Genomic DNA, 16,026 nt, shown 5'->3' on the forward strand with positions numbered 1-16,026 from the left:
GACCCCACGGATCCTCACTTCCTGACAGTCCACGCACCTACTGATTCTAAGGTCAGGCCTCCAAAGCCCACAGGCTCTAGCACTGACCTTGCACGATGGCCCTGCCTGTGCCATGGACTGTGGGGTGGCAGGCGGGTGGGGTGGGAGGGCAGGCGGGTACCTCGCAGAGAAAAGTGAAGATGCCCTGGTGCTCCTTAAGGAGCTTGGCGATGGTGAGGCTGCCACGCTTGACGCCCCCCAGTGGGTCGAAGAGCAGGTCGCGGTTGAGGGTGCCCTTCCGCTCCTCCGTCCACACGTCGATCTCCTCCTGATGGTAGGCGAAGGTGCAGTTATCCCCGTACTTACAGTCCTGCTTGTTAATCATGTCTGCAAAGAGGCAACAGGACACACGTTCTGCCAGGCGGGGCCGGCAGCCTGCAACACCCTCACGACCCCAGCTGCAGCCACAGGGGCTCTGGCTCCAAGGGCTGGGCAGGCGAGGCAGTGGCTGCTGCCTCCCACACAAGGACTCAGCAGGGCTGGACGGCCCTTCCCAAATGCCAGGCCCCCTTCTGTGCTCTGCACCTGCGAACAACAGCAATCACTTCTGCCCACCTGCCTCACATGTAGACTTATGCTTTTTGCAGCTTAAATAAGAAAAAAAAGTGTAGAAAGGGCTTTGTGGAAGTATACAAACCTCTAAATAAACGAGAGATTTAAAAAAAAATTATTATTCACCAAGAAAATAACACTGCATGGTTGAGAGCATGCACTTCGGTGTCAGACAGTGTGGGCTGGGGTTCCCTATTACGTCCTGGGCCCCGGCTGCCTTGTCCAGAAATAGAGGATACTGCATTGTTGTGGGGATCAGGTGGGGGGTTAAATAAGGCTTCTGGGGCCAGGTAGTTTGGAGGGAGGGAGGGAGGCTCAGAATCTGGAGACCTGCCACTCCTGGGGTCGGGACCTGTTTTTCTTTCTCCTCTTCCTGTTCTTGCTAGTTTGCCCTGTCCCATCCCTGTGCCAGGCTCTAGGCACAAAAGGATAACAGGCCACAGACCCGGAGGAGTGGGCTGGATCCTGGGTTGGGGTAGGAGTGTCTGCAGGGGGAGCACCGCAGGGAAGGGCTCCCGAGGTCCAGGCGATGCCGGCAGGCAGAGCACAGATGCCCAGGCTCAAAGGGCACAGCGTGTGCGGCAGAGCTGGGAGGGCGCATGTGTTCAGGGAGTGGTTAGTGCAGAGGGGGGAGGGCACATGTGCCTCACTGCAGCCTCATCGCAGCCTGTACTTTTCATCTCTCTGCCCACAGGAAGTGGCCTTCGAACCCAGGAGTGACAGGGGCTGGCCAGCCTGGCTGCTGGGAGGACAATGAGTGGGTCCAGAAGGCCTGGGTTGGCTATTGCCATGGGCTGGGTCGGGGGACAAAGGCTGGGCCTGGGGAGGGCACTCACAGCCTCGGCTTCCCACCCAGAGCTGCAGTGAAGATGCATGATGGTGAGTATGAACAGGCTCCACAATCTTGTGACTACTCACATACTGTTGTATAGACTGGACCAGGACACTTGGATGGGGAACAGAATGAGGGACATGACAAATATCTATCAAATACCAACCAAACTGCCATGTGCCAGAAGTAAGGACAAGGACAACCACAGAATAATTAAAAAGAGCTAACGTGTATCAAGCCCTTACTATGTGCCGGTCCTGCATGCCTTACACGGATTCTCTGCACATGCCCCAGCAGCCCCGTGGGACCCTGCCGTGGGGCCAGCTCTCCATGCACTGTCTGACCCTCACGCTCACACGCACAGGCCGCCACAGGGGCTCCGGCTTCAGTGGAGCATCCCACATGCTCCTGCCTGTCCGCATGGCTGGCCGGGATAGGAGATGCTCATTCTGCTGCAAAATTCATCCCTGATGGGCCCCAGGAGCCCTGAGCCCCAGCTTCCTCACCTGCCTACGGCTGTGAGGACCACACCTGCTATGTCCACCTGTGACGTGGAGCAGAGTGGGGCTGGGTTAGAGGGGCTGCCCAACCCTGCTGCAGCCCACCCACCTTTGCACAGGTAGTAGGAGCCCACGAAGCTGGTCTTGGTGGGCCGGGGCCGGATCCGCTTCCAGGTCTGGTCCTCAGAGCTCCGGAGCCGACCGAGCAGGATGTCACGCTTGCACTTGTGCTCAAGGCCCTCACGGTAGGTGTAGTCACCAGCCCTGGGGCCTACGGGCAGGGTGGATGGGGCAGTGATTCCGGAAGCAGAACTGGCAGGGGACAGCTGGCAGGCCCAAGCAGTCAGGGGCCCTATTCGAAAACCTACCTCCCCTCACCGAGCCTCCCATCAGCTCCCTTCCCTGCTCTGTGCTCCCTGGAGGAAGTGGGCCCATATTGGGGACCACTCTCCAAGGAGCCCATCCTCGGCAACCGCCCCCCGCCACGCCTTCTGATACGACCAGACTCTAGCGAGCACCATTTCAGCATCTCTGGAGAGAACCGTGAAGACAGTGCCCAGCAGGGAGCAGGCCCAGCAAGTGTCTGTTCCTGTCCTTTCCTGCCCTGGAAGGACTTGTTTTCCCACACTTATCTGCACCTGATACACTATGATTCTTTTATCTTGGGATCTCCCGCTCCCGAGACTGCCAGTTCTCTGGGGCAGAGGGGTTGAGTCCACAGGTGCGACATTACCTGTCTTGGGGTAGCAGAGCTGGCAGGCCTGTTTGAACTCGTGGGTGGCAGCCAAGGGGTTCTTGATGAGCAAGGCGGTGTTGGGCATGGAGGGCTCTGGCTGTGACGGGAGGTCGGCCATCATGGGTATGAGTGACGGCTGGGACCACCGGGGCCAGCCTGGTGGGGGTGCTCTATGACCCCCCCATCCTGCCCAAGAGCAGAACCGTAGCCCAAGACCCTCCCTCTACCTCTACCTTCCCATCCGGGAGCTCCTTGTCACATGATCCAAGAGCCTAGACTATCAGGACCAGACCAGCCTGGGGAAGCCCCTAGACTAGTGGAGGCATGTAGGTGACCGTGATCTTAGCCCAGAACCTCTCCTTGAATGAAAGTTCAGTGTGAAAGCAGAGAAATGGGAGTGGCCCTGACTGGAGCCTATTCAGAAGCCCTCCCTCAAATTCCTAAGACATCAGCAGATGGGGAGGAAGGCAAGACTCAGAGAGGGTAGGTGACTTCCCCAGGGCCACACAGCTAGTGTCTAGGCCAAGGTCAGACAGAGTGTAGGCTGCCTAACTCCTCATCAGATGCTCTTTTAAACTTAGGACCTGAGTCTGGAAACCAGGCATATTACTAATCCTGAGAAGTCACTTAACCTTCTGAGCCGTGATGTGCTCTCCAGACAAGGGCAGGGTGCTCTCCCAGCACGTGGCTCGGTGAGGACGGGCGGACTCTCTCTGGCCCGTCCACGGAGGGTGCCCCGCTGTGGAGGAGGCAGCACCTCACCCCATGCAGCCCCCACTCTGGAGCCCATAACCACTTTCCCTCCACCCCAGGAGGGAATGTGGGGCCTGGCCATGGAGCCCAGCCAAGTGACTCACCGAGGGGGCTGGCTTCTGAGTACCGCTTGGGGGACGATGGTCCTGTGAGTTGTTCTCCTCTAGGCAGAAGACACGGAGGTCAGCTACCCTGGCTCTCAGAGCAGGAGGGGCCTCCCTAGGACGTCCCCATATATGTTTCTAACTCAGAGAAGCCCCCCGGCTGTACATCCTCTCCTACCTGTGCTGGTCCCTGACCCTGTCCCCTGCTCTTCTCCCCAACGGCCACTGCCCTGGGGTAAGAGGCCCCCAGCCTGAGCATGTGCACACCTTGCTTATACCTTCTGAGGCTCCCTACTGCCCCTAGGGGAAGCTCCTCAGCTTGGCTCAGAGGTCTTCTGAGACTAAGATCTCCAACCTACGTTCCCCTCTGGCAGACTGCTCTGGTCACCAGCCAACCCCTGCACCCGCCAGGCTTGTGCTGCTGCTCCTACTCCCGGGCAGATGAACTTCTCCTTCAAGACCTAGTGCAGCCGTCACCTCCTCTAGGAAGTCTCCCTTGGCCACAAGGCTGAGTGACTCCCCCCGCCCCATGTCCCCATAGCCCCGTGAATCCCTCTCAGCCCTCTCCCTCTGAATGCCCTCGGCTATGTTTGACCGCAGAAGGCTGGTCCCACCAGCACCCAGAAAGGTCTGTTTCCTCTCTGGGTCCCTGGCTCCCAGCCCAGAGTGGTGCTGAAGGAGCCCATGGCCTTGCACCCTGCCTGCTCAGGATCATCCCATGGGATCCCACCAGACCAGCCACCAGAGTCCTGGGAGGCTGGGCAGATGGCACCAGACAGGGAGTCCGGAGAACAGAACTATCTGCTCTGCTCTGTGTGATCCTGAACAAGAGACGTGGCAACACACAGACGTGGCCCTGGATCGCTAAGGCGTGGCAGGGCCTGGGCTTTCTGTGATCCCAGCTCCATTCTTTAGAGACTAGCAATGCAACGGCACTTTGCAAACTGTCAAGGGGCTGGGGGTGAGTGTGCCACCCAGGCCTCACCCATGAAGGAGTCGGGCTTGTCCAGGGAGCCTCGGGTCGACCCGAAGCTGTCGAGGGCGTCCAGCCGAGTCTCCGCGTACGGCAGCAGGTCCAGGGGGTCCAGTGTGGGGCCTGGGGGCTCGAGGGCGTCCAGCACAGAGGCGGCCAGCTTCTTGGAGGGGTCCATGACGAGGCCAAAGGAGGCTGGGGGCAGCGGGCTGGAGACGGGGATGGAGCCGCCCACCACAGGCGGCAGCAGCGGGGTCCCGCCGGGGAATACAGGTATCAGCTGGGGCAGCTCGCTCGGCACGCCGCTGCCGGGCAGGCCACCCTGCACCAGGGACTGTGAGGCAGGGACAGAGGAGGGGTCAGAGGAGAACATGACTGCCCAGGCCTGGGCAGAGCCAGGCATTCAAGAAAGCAGCCAACCTACCACCCCACGCTGCAGCTCGGCCCCAACCTGCCCCGAGGGGAGCCAGGGCCCGACACAGTCCCTCCTGGGTGTATGTCCTGCAGCCGCATTTCTATCCCAAACAAGTCTCTCCTGAGACCTCAGTTTCCTCGGCTGTGACACAGGGACTCAACCTTCTCTCCACTCCTTGTAGAACAACGGGGGCCCAGGCAGGAGAGGGGTTCAGGAAAACAGGAGGGCAACGTGGCTCACCAGCGAGTCCAGTAGGCTGTCCAGCTCAGGGCCAAAGACATCCCCGTCTGAGAAGTCATCCAGGCTCTCGGCGCTGGGGAGGGCCCTGCTGCTGCTGTCCAGGGGGGCCAGCAGGTCCAGAACGTGAGGGAACAGGGGCATCGTGGGGGTGGAGGGGAGGAGGGCTGGGGAGCCCCGCAGGTCCACGTAGCAGTCTGTGGATGGGGTGGGTGCTGCTTGGTGGAGTGGAGGAGGCCTCCCAGCCTGGGGGGTGTGTCCAACACCTTCCCTTCTTTCTCCAGCTCCTGCCAGGGCCCATGCCTGCCCCATCACCCTGTCCCCGCTGGTAGAGGCTTGGCAGTTGTCAAGGAAGGCAGCAGCCACGGGCGGGAGAGGGTCCTTCAGCCCTACAGCATCAGGCCACGGCAGGCCAGTGCCTGAGTGTCTACCTTCACTACCTCCTTCCTCTGGGGCGAGCAGTGCCCTCTCCAAGGGATACCCTTAGAATGTAACCCTTCCTGGAAGCCAGTGAGAGAGAGAAGGGAAAAGGACTTCGATGAGGGGCCTCCCGGGGGCGGGGGCAGGCCTGGAGTGAAGGCCATGGGACCATGGCCACCTCCTGTAGGGCAACACCCCCCCTCGCCAGGCTAGAGATGTTCTCCCTGCCCTGAGCAGGAGTCTGTGGTCCTCATCCCGCTGTTCCCTCTCACGCCTCAGGGAGTCCCCAGGGCAGGGGGCCCCTCATGAGCCACTGTCTACAGGACTACAATGGGCAGGGTTTGACTTGCCTGACCTCCCAGGGACCTTGGGGGTTAGTGGCTGACCCCTCCCTGGGGCCCTCTCCCCATCCTCCCCATCGAATGAGGGACACTACCTGTTTCGATGTCATCTATGGACCCCAATCCATTGGAAGTTCCCTGTGCGGGAAGAACGTGCAGGTCAGGCCGATGCAGGCAGGGAAGGCCACAGTGCCTGGCACCCAGGCCCCGGCCCCATCCTGCATGACTGCTGGTGACAGCACTGAGGAGCACTCGGAGCACTGGGGGATAGTAAAGACCCAACACGTGCCGGGTCCTCGCCCCCATGGTGCCAGCCAGGGGCGGGCATGGGCCAGGAGGTGGGGCTGTGGGCTCAGACAAACCTCCCAGCTGCCCCTCTCCAGAGCAGCTGCCAAGGGAAGGGTTTATAAACTCTGACCCTCAGTTTCCCCATCCACCACAGGCTGGGGTCCACGCCCTGTCAAGGGCGGCAGGGGTCTTACCAAGCCCTCCACACTGCCCCATGGATGGTTTGGAGCTTGAAGACAAAATCCCCTTCCCACCTCCACCCCGGGACCCCTAGGAAGCAGGAAAGAGGAATGAGCCCAGGGGGACCCCACTGCTGCCTGTGGACCTTCTGTTGGAGGGAAAGCTGCGCTTGAACCTGCTCTGTGGCTTGGCCAAGCCCCTTGTCCTCTCTGGGCCTGTTTGCTTGTCTGTAAAATGAGGGTACACCTACCTTGGGGGACTGTTCTAGGAATGAAATTACTTGGTATTTGTAAAGAGCTAACAACAGTGCCTGGCACACAGGAAGTGCTTTTTAAGTGTTGCATGATATTTATAACATTATAGATACATAAGATCGATTTTTAAGTCCAGGCTATCAGGCCTGGGTGAGTTGGGTGTTTGCGCAATTCACCAGCCCCCACGCTCCACCCCCAGCATCTCCCAGCCTCTTGTCCACCCCAGCCGTGATGGTCATTCCTCTGTCCTGAACTTCCTTCCCTGTTTCTCTGAGTCCATCAAAGCCCGGCTGAAGTCCCGCTTCCCTAATGAGGCCCCAGGGGTCCCCACCCCCCTGTGTTCCCAAGAAGCGTGGGGTGGAGGATCAGTCCCACCACTGGTCGGCTTTCCCAGGGAGCAGCAGTAGTAACAGTACCAGGATTTGTCCAGCACCTTATGTCACACCAGGCCTGGGGCAGCATTTCACACCCAGTGCTGAGTTTGGCCCTTGGTCCAGGCGCCCCATGAGGTGTCGTCCCGTGGCACAGAGATGTCCGCCCAGAAGGCTGCCATCCACAGGTCAGACCCTGTCCCCTGGGCCTGTGCACTCCTTCTCCCCTACTCCCACCAAGCGCCTCCTTCCCACACCCCCGAGCCTGTCCGTGGAGCACCGGGCAACGTGTGCACGTCGGTCTCCCAGGGTGCGCGACCATCAAACTGCACAAAGCAAGGGGGTCCGGCTGGATCGGAGAGCGGCTATTCGCAAGGTAGGTCTACAACGTATTCCAGGGTGAAAAAAGAAGTACCAGATGAATATCGCTAGGGACAGCTATGATCCTTCCTGCTAGGTCCTGCCTGTGCCTCCCAGGCCCTGAAGGACAAAGTCGCCTTCTCAGTCCTCCTTCCCACCCCCTTGCCCCAGCCGGCTTCCCCAGGCTCCTCTCTCCCTGCCGTTTGGCACGGAATTCCCGCTAGTGACATTCGTTTAGCAACACAGGTTTTGGGGTACTCTCTCCAGCAGGTGCTGTGCTGGGAGCTTTCATGTTTGACCCGTTATAACCACCACAAAATGGCAGGGACTACCACCCTTTTCCAAGCTAGGGAAGCTAAGGCCCTGAGAAGTGGAGTGGCCAGCTCAGAGAGGGGTGTGCTCAGGGTCTGACCCAAAGTGCACCCGGCCGCAGAGCCCAGGCTCTTCCGAACCCCAGGAGCAGCTGGGCTTGTGGTCGGGGGGCCATCTCTCCCTCTCCTGTCACTCAGGGACTGAGCCAAGGGAGTGTTCCCTGGGCCATGAGTGCCATTCCCGCCTCTCCATTCATGGCTGCCCTGGGAGCTCTGTTCCTAGAACTCATAGCCCTCCTGTGTCTCACTCTGTACTGCCAGGCGGCAGCTCCTGCACAAACACTGTGTCTTGCAGGGCCTCTGCTTGTCTTCTGGGTCACAAGAAGCTCCCTGTGGGCACAGCCTGGGCCATCCCCACTTCTAGGCACATGTATGGAATCACTAACTCCCTGGATGCGTTACATGCCCACACCCGTGCTGGGGAACCCACAGGGAACCCTCCAGCCCACACTCACCCATGGCCTGTCCAACTTACACAAGGCCAGGGCTCTGGCTGTGACACCACTCTGCCCTGTGTGACCTTAGGCCACGGCGTGTGTGTGTGTGTATGTGTGTGTGTGTGTGTGTGTGTGTGTGTGCGTGTGCGCGTGGCATAGTGAGGCACTGAGGCAGGGTCTGACCTAGTCCGCTCCACTGTGGAGTCTACTCTGCTTGGGCTTTTCACAGCCCCCCATAACCTGACATCTGGCAGGGCCGGGGGCCCAGTGCCAAGTATGGTGCTATCTATGGTCCACTGGCTGCAGACAGGGTGTCACGGGCTTGGCCTTGGCAGAGCAGGGCATTCTGCCCATATTCGCTGTGGCCCTTTGCCCACGGTCATTCAGTCATTCAACAAACATCTTTTGGGCATCTGTTGTGAAGAGCAGTTACGCACTGCTGTGCCCCAATGCCTAGATTGTTGATGGCATAAGGAAGCCCTCAATAAATAGCTCCTGAATTAAAGAATGGAATCAATGCTGGCCTTGCTGTGCGACATTGGACAAGTCCCCTCCCTACTCTGTGCCTCAATTTCCCCTTATGTACAAGGTGGCAAGACACCAGGCTTCATCCGTGCTCTTATAGCCTATCCCTCACTTTCCAAAAAGCCTCAAAGTCCAGCTGAGCAGTTCCTGTGTAGTGAGTGGGGGGCTGCAGTCTGAGCCATGTCCTAGGCCCTGCCACCTCCCGCAGGAGCTAGGACTGCCTGGGTCACACAAAGGTCTTGGCCCTAGGGGAGGGGACTCCTAACCTCAAGACAGCACTGCAGCTATCAGCAGCTACTGCCCTCGCACCTCCCACGCCCACGTTCCTCAGGTTATAAAGTGCTTCCCTTCCTTCCCTGCTGAGAGATACAACACCCCCATCTCCCGGATTTGGAAGCTGAGGCTCAAGATGAGGAACTGCCTGAGGCCGAGGCAGCATAAGGTCCAGTTGGGCTTTTCACTGTCGAAGAAGTGAAAAATGGAAAGACAGAAAAAAGGCAGGGCAGGGAAGAAGACGCTCGAGGCCTAGGCCTGAAGATGCAGGAAGGAGCCAACGGCAGCAGGAGGTGTGGGGCAGGGAGGCAGAAAGGAGGCAGGCAGGACTGGTCCACCAGACCTTGTCCTGGCTGGGGGGGGCATCCCATACTCTGCCCCCATGGTCACAGGAGGCACCTCCTAGGGAGGCCGGGTGGTGTGTCCCTCACAGTCCTTCACACGCTGCCCTCATGAGCCTGGCCCAGCCCCAGGCCGTCAGTCACTCTCTCCCTCCAGGGTGCCTGAGGTCATTTATACCACGGGAGTAATCCCAAGCTCTCATGAGGAATGACCCGAGACAGTTTGGTACAGGGGGTGGGAAGGGACTTGAAGTCGGAGCCCCCAGCCTACCTGATCCGGCATGCCAGCTACGGTGCCATTACTGAGCAGAGAAAAGGTTTCCAGTTCCTGCCAGAGATTGGAGAGAGGTGGGAAGAGATGAAGATTCTCCAAAGATGCTCAGGGTCCCACGAGCCAGGGCCGCAGAGCGGGGCTGGGGTCTGCGGTGCCCTCCGAGGGAATCGCCTGCTCTGCCCGGTCAGATTCTGGTGTTCTCCAACCTGGACCTGGCAGAGATCTCCACAGACACGCTCCTACTGTGTGGCCGGGACTGTGCCAGGCACCACCTCAAACATCCTCACATTTCAAAGCTCTCGGGAGCTCCCTGCGGGGGGCATGATCACCGCCACCTTCCAGATGAGGAAACCAAGGTGGAGAGATGGAGCTAGCCTGCTCAAGGTCACGGCAGAGCCTCTAGAGCCATGCGCTTTCCCACGTGCAGCTTGTTGGCACGCGGTGGGAGGCAGATGAATATATGTGGATCTGAACTAGTCAGACAGACACCGACACTTCAAATTTGCTCCATACGGGGGTTATTTGAGAACATAAGGCCGAAGGATGCCAGCGTCAACTCAGGCCACCTCCAGGATGATTAAAGGCAGTCAGGGCAGGAGAGAGAGCGGATTTTAGCAGCTGGTATCTGAGGTGAGCTAGAAGCATTGGCTGTTCTTTGCTTTTCCAAAAGGTCTGGCAGTCATTCCGGGGCTTTCCGCCAACAGAGAGGAAGATCAGCTGCTGGGTCACCCCTCTGTCCTAACTGGGCCCTGGCCACCCTCACTCACTACTTGGTCCCTCCCTTCACACCTCTTCTTCCCCAGCCCACCCGCCCCGGAGCCTGGAGCCCACCTACCTGGGGCCTCTTGTATGCCTTGCGCACGCGCAGCCCGAGCTTCTGGGCCAGCTCCTGACCAAGCTGAGTGACACTTTCATCCTGGAGAAGGTGAGACAGAGGGGTGGGTCAGTCTGCCCAGGCGCACAAAACTATGCTCCTGGACACCTGTGCAGCCCTGCAAGGGGAAACCATTGTCACCCCATGTTACAAATGAGAAAGTGAGGCCGAAGGAGAGGACCCTGGCTTGCCCAAGTCACACAGCTGAGGCGTGGTGGGGCTGGGACCACAATCCTATGCCTTTATTTTTACTTTAATCTGGGGGAGGGAAAGGAATAATCTTGTTTTTATGTTAATATTATCACTTCTTTCCCTAAAATTCAGTGTCGCTATAGAAGGGAGAAGTGTGGAGAGAGAACAAGTGCTCCCTGAACCTCCCCCCCTCACCGCAGGCTCTTCCCTGGAGGGAATCACAGTGTTGGTCTCAAGTTTCCTTGCAGATCTTTCTAGAAATACATGTGTGCAGGCCTATAAAGAATGCTTAGCTTTGTTTTGTGAGAAGTTTCTCTTTTCTTTAACGTAGGTGGTGGAATCATATAATACCTATAGTTCTACAACTTGCTTCCATCACCAAACAATGTCTCAGAACTCTTGGCAAGTGAGGCCCCGGGGATTGCACCCTGGGTTATGAGGCCCAAACGAGCAAGGGCGTGTCAAGTTTGCACCGTGCCTGGCCCACAGCTAGTGGTCACTGAACAGTACCCGTCCTTCCTCCCCCTCCATGTCTGCAGCACTGAACGTGCAACACGTGCCAGGCAGGACCTGGGCGGACAGGCACAGGCCTCGGGGAGTTTCCAGTCTAGTGCGGAGATCAGCCAGGAAACACAGAAACGAGAAACGACAAACGGGTCCAGGCGCAAAGGGGTGAGGGGGAGGCCATGACATCCTGTGCGCCCGTCCATCTCCTTGCCCCACTGCTGCGCCCTGGACAGCAGGCCTGGGTCTCATCGTCGCTGGTCCCAGCACAGAGCAGGGGTTCCGTCAGTGTTTGCCCGATAAAGACCGGGAGAAGGGGGGATTCCCTAATGCAGAACCAGGAGTCCTCAGTTTGGGTACTGCCCCCATGCTATTAACTAGCCCTCAGTCGGTCCCAACTTCCTTACCTGTGGTGGGGACAAAACTGCCCTGCCCTCCTCGTGAGTGAGCACCCAGCAAGGCCTGGGTGTGGACCTGCTGTGGACGCTGTAATGCTATGTGGGTCAGGGACCATCATCATGAAGAAAGGTTCTGTTTGTTTGTTTGTTCGTTTATTTGTTTTGAGACAAGAGTCTCACTCTGTCCTCTGTCGCCTGGGCTAGAGTGCCATGGCACCAGCCTAGCTCACAGTAACCTCAAACTCCTGGGCTCAAGCAATCCTCCAGCCTCAGCCTCCCAAGTAGCTGGGACTACAGGAGTGCGCCACCAAGCCTGGCTAATTTTTTTCTATATATTTTTAGTTGGCCAATTAATTTCTTTCTATTTTTGGTAGAGACAGGATCTCGCTCTTGCTTAGGCTGGTCTCGCTCTGTCCTCTGTCACCTGGGCTAGAGTGCCATGGCATCAGCCTAGCTCACAGCAACCTCAAACTCTTGACCTCAAGCAATCCTCCCACCTTGGCCTCCCAGAGAGCTAGGATTACAGGCGTGAGCCACCGCTCCCAGCCGAGGACACCCTTTTAATCTTTACAGCAAGCATGTGCTCTTACAGTGTAGAAGTTAATAGCACTGATTCTAGAATCAGGTTGCCTGGGTTCAAATCTTAGCTCTGCTATCCCCTGGCTATTGTGATCTTGAGTAAATCCCTTTCTCTCCACACCTCTGCCTACTCATCCTTAAAATGGGAATAATAACAGTATCTACCTCATAGGGTTGGTGCAAGGATTGAGTCAATATGCAACGTTTTTTTTAGCAGTGCGTGGCACACTATCAGAGCTCAGAGAATGCTGAGTAGTGTTACTGTCAGTATCTGCCACTCCATGTCACAGAAGAGGAAACTGAGGCTCAGAAAGATACGGTGGCTTGGCCCAAGTGAGGGCCAGAGCAGAGGGTTTGGAGCCTGGACTCGGAGCCTGGCCCCGGCAAGGCTGCGGAGCTGCACTCACGTGGGGCAGCGCGAGGGAGCACCGGCTGCTGCACTCGTAGGCCTCCTTGTGGCGTCCCAGCTCGTTGAGGGCGCGCGCCTTGCGGAACAGCGCCCGGATGCTCTCGCCGTCCAGGCCCAGCGCCTTCTCACTGTCCTCCAGCGCCTTCTCATACAGGCCCTGCCGGAGAGGAGCAGGCAGCCCTTGGTCAGCACCTGTAAGCCTCCCTTCCCCAGGCCTCCTGCCCCACCGAGGCCTAAACACCAGCCTGTCTTCCCGGCTGGACGCCTGGGGTCTAGGACCGGGCTGGAGGCAGAGAAGGCAGGAAGCGCGCTGGCATTCAGACTCTGATCAAGGGCGCCTGCGTGCAGCTGGCAGGCTGCAGTGGGTGCTGGCAGGACACTACGGGGAGGGGCCTGCATGTTCTACCGCAATGAGCCCAGTCACTCTAACACATCTATTTCCACATCTGCCTTCAGTTCAGAACGTCATGGACTAAGAGTAACAATGTCACCTCTGAGAAGTGAAACTGTGATGGCAGCTCTGTGCAAACAGAGCTCCTCCAACTCTGTGCACAGAACAGAATGTGAAGGGTTAACCCCTCAGGCACCTGGAGGCTCATTTATCCAGAAGCATCCGCCCTGGACTGCAGGTGTTATGGGGTCCTCTAGAGGACCGCAGCAGAGCCTCCCACAGGATGTGCTGAATGCCTGAGTCAGCGGGGAGCAGGACAGGGACTGGAGGAGGCTGGAGCTCTAAGGAGGAGAGGAGGGGAGGGAGGGACTGGAAGTCGAAGAGAAAGAGTGAGGAGGCTGAGGGTGTGGGATGGGCTCAGGAGGCCAGGAGGGAGGAACGGCAGAAGTCGGACTCCCACCAATGCCTGGGGTCACCCCAAGATGCTAACTTGATTCATCCGAGGTAGGGCTAGGGCATCAGCATTATTTAAAAAAACTTTTTATTATGCATTAGTACTTTTTAAAGCTCTCCAGGTGAGTCTGCTGTGCAGCTGAGATAGACAGTGAGATTCAGGCAGGAGGATGTGGTGGAGGCTGGGCCTGGGCACACAGGCTCACCAGGGTACGGGCAGCCAGGGGGACGTGACGATCAGGGAGGGGTGGAGGAGAGGAAGGGAGCTAGGCTCACCATGGTGAAGTAGCAGGCGGCCCTGTTGACATGCAGCTTGCACAGCAGCTCCCGGGGCAGGGCCACCTGGTCAGAGGCAGCGTAATCGGCCACATTCAGCCCCTCCATGTACTGCACCAGCGCCTGCTTGTAGTCCTTCTCCCGGAAGAGGTCATTGCCCTCAGCGAGTAGATTCTGCACCAGCTTGAGCAGAAAGGCCTGTCGGGGGCAGGTGCATGGGGGCTCAGAGCATCTTCTCCATCCAGCCCCAGCCCTGGCACCCCTGCCCTTCTCCTTCGCCCAGCCCGGCAGCTGACACTCACCTCATATTCTTCTTGCTTTAGGGGTAGTGTCGACCTAGCAGGAAAGAAGGACACGAGGTCTAGGTGAGCCCAGGGGTGCCAGCTTCACCTTCACAGAGGGCCCGGGAGGCAGAGCTGCAGGCCAGAGGTCATTCAGGGAGCGGGCTCCTCCAACTCAGACCTCAGGCATGCCCTCGTGGATTGGGCTGAGGACAGCGGTTTTGCCCCTAAATTATCACCATGCAGGCCTTCTGTTTCTGAAGGAAGACCCTGAGTTTCCCCGAGGGCCTGACACCAGGCTTCGCAGGCGCAGATGCTGAGAAAGAGCTGACCAGCCCCAGCGTCCTCTCCTAAAAGGAGAGCAGGCATCCCAAGGCCTAAGTCACATGAGGGAGAGAGGGCAGGAGCCACGGTTGGGCCTGGAAGGCAGCTCAATGCCAGGAAGAGAGGATGGCGCAGGCGCTCCTGCAGCGGGAGCTGTGGGGACAGGGGCAGCAGGGAAAGGCAGGAAGCACGAGTGTCACAGAACTAACATGTGAACTGGGCCTTGGGAATGACCCCGCCCTCACCAAGCCAGACCTGTGCCTGCAGGCCACGGCGGTGAGGCGCCCAGAGTCCACCTCGGGCCCCCTTAGCCTGGGAGTCTCTGTCCTTCCCTTGTCCACTCCCACAAAACACACACGCCCCAGCCAACACCAGGTAAGCTCCGAGCCTGTCAACCCCTCATGACACACTCAAAAAATTAGGTGGAGCTTGGGGTACCCTCCCGTCTCCCGTGGCTAAATAACACCAGCTCAGGATGAAAGAAAGTGTCAGCCCAGGAGACCTGGGACACACCTGTTGGCCAAATGGCCAAAGAATAAGGGAAACTGGGGTTTGTCTCCTGGTGCCTCATTTCACAGAGGGGAAAATGACACGCAGAGCGGGGCAGCAACTTGCCCAAGGTCATTCAGCAGGTCAGCACCAGAGGCAGGGCCAGAGTGCAGGGCTGGGCTCTTCCCATTGGCTGGAAACACTACCAACACCTGGGCAAGAAGGAGCAGCCTCAGCTACCAAGTGACAAGTGGGGAGAAAGAGGCAGGAGGTCTGCGTGTGTATGTGCACGTGTGTGTGAGGTGGCCCCAGCTGTGACGTCAGGCTTGCCATCCCATGCTCTCACTTGCCTCCCCATTGTCGGAGTCCAGGCCTGGCCCTCCCGCCCTCCCCATGCTGCCACGGGTGTCTGCCCCCTGTGCAGTCCCAGCCCCAGATCCATCACCACCCTCCTGGCCCAGCCTCCCTCCCCTCTTCCAGCATCAGCTCCAGCTTCAATCGGTCACACCCCTGTCCTAGGACGTCTTAGCTTGGTTGGTGTTTAAGGCCCTCTGCAAGCCAGCGCCAACCCACCTGTCCAAATTCACTTATGGCTCCCACACGCCTGTGCCCAGAGGTCCTAACAGATGTTTGCTGAGCCCATGCAGCATGCATGTGCGAACGCAGTGTAGGAGCAGTGGGGCAAAAATAGCGCGACTGATGCTAAAAGGAGCAGGTCCTACTGTGCTTCCTGCAAAGCCTGTGGAGGCTGACAGCCGGGCCCCAGGAGGCCATCCTGCTGCCACCGCCGCACCTTCCACGACGGCCCTTTGGAAGTGGGGCAGGACGCAAGACAAACGTCTTCCTCCAGCACCACTGGCCCCCTAACCCTCACCATGACCCTGTGAGGGTAGTGGCATTATATCCATCTCACAGGTAAGGAAGCCACCTAGGAAGAGGGGAACAGGGCTGGGGATCCTGCTCCAGAGAAATCAGTGACAGAGGTCAAAGATGCAGGACTCCTCTTACAGAAAACAGGAGCTGCAAGGTTCCTCTTGTTGGCCAGGCTGGCCTCTGAACACATTTGAGCATTTCACAGAAATCAAACCCCTGCTCCCCAAAGTAGGAGAAGGCCCCCTTCCTGCCCACAAAGAGTGCTGAGCAGGGACTGCTCTGATGACCAGGTCAGAGGAGGATCTGAGGACCCCGCTGGCAGCAGGGCAGGGCGGGTTAGGGAACAGCCTGGGTGGGGGGTCCTGCAAGCCCTGGAGCCACAGTCTAGGTGCTCCCAAAAATCCCTG

The 16,026-nt window shown here is 58.5% G+C and overlaps 1 protein-coding gene across 1 annotated transcript in view; it reads right to left on the minus strand.

The window, feature by feature from the left end:
• The window catches only part of ZC3H7B (zinc finger CCCH-type containing 7B), a 54,722-nt gene that overhangs the window by 13,917 nt on the left and 24,779 nt on the right, over positions 1–16,026 (minus strand). The window contains exons 3-14 of the mRNA XM_012741889.3: positions 13,955–13,988; positions 13,653–13,850; positions 12,531–12,689; positions 10,412–10,492; positions 9,574–9,630; positions 5,998–6,040; positions 5,145–5,338; positions 4,502–4,823; positions 3,517–3,575; positions 2,657–2,756; positions 2,033–2,194; positions 161–366 (exon numbers count right to left, since the gene is read on the minus strand). Coding sequence (XP_012597343.1) covers positions 161–366; positions 2,033–2,194; positions 2,657–2,756; positions 3,517–3,575; positions 4,502–4,823; positions 5,145–5,338; positions 5,998–6,040; positions 9,574–9,630; positions 10,412–10,492; positions 12,531–12,689; positions 13,653–13,850; positions 13,955–13,988 — 1,615 coding nt within the window. The remainder of the gene's footprint in view (positions 1–160; positions 367–2,032; positions 2,195–2,656; positions 2,757–3,516; positions 3,576–4,501; positions 4,824–5,144; positions 5,339–5,997; positions 6,041–9,573; positions 9,631–10,411; positions 10,493–12,530; positions 12,690–13,652; positions 13,851–13,954; positions 13,989–16,026) is intronic.

This window comes from Microcebus murinus, chromosome 10 (assembly GCF_040939455.1).
Source record: "Microcebus murinus isolate Inina chromosome 10, M.murinus_Inina_mat1.0, whole genome shotgun sequence".
NCBI lineage: Eukaryota > Metazoa > Chordata > Mammalia > Primates > Cheirogaleidae > Microcebus > Microcebus murinus.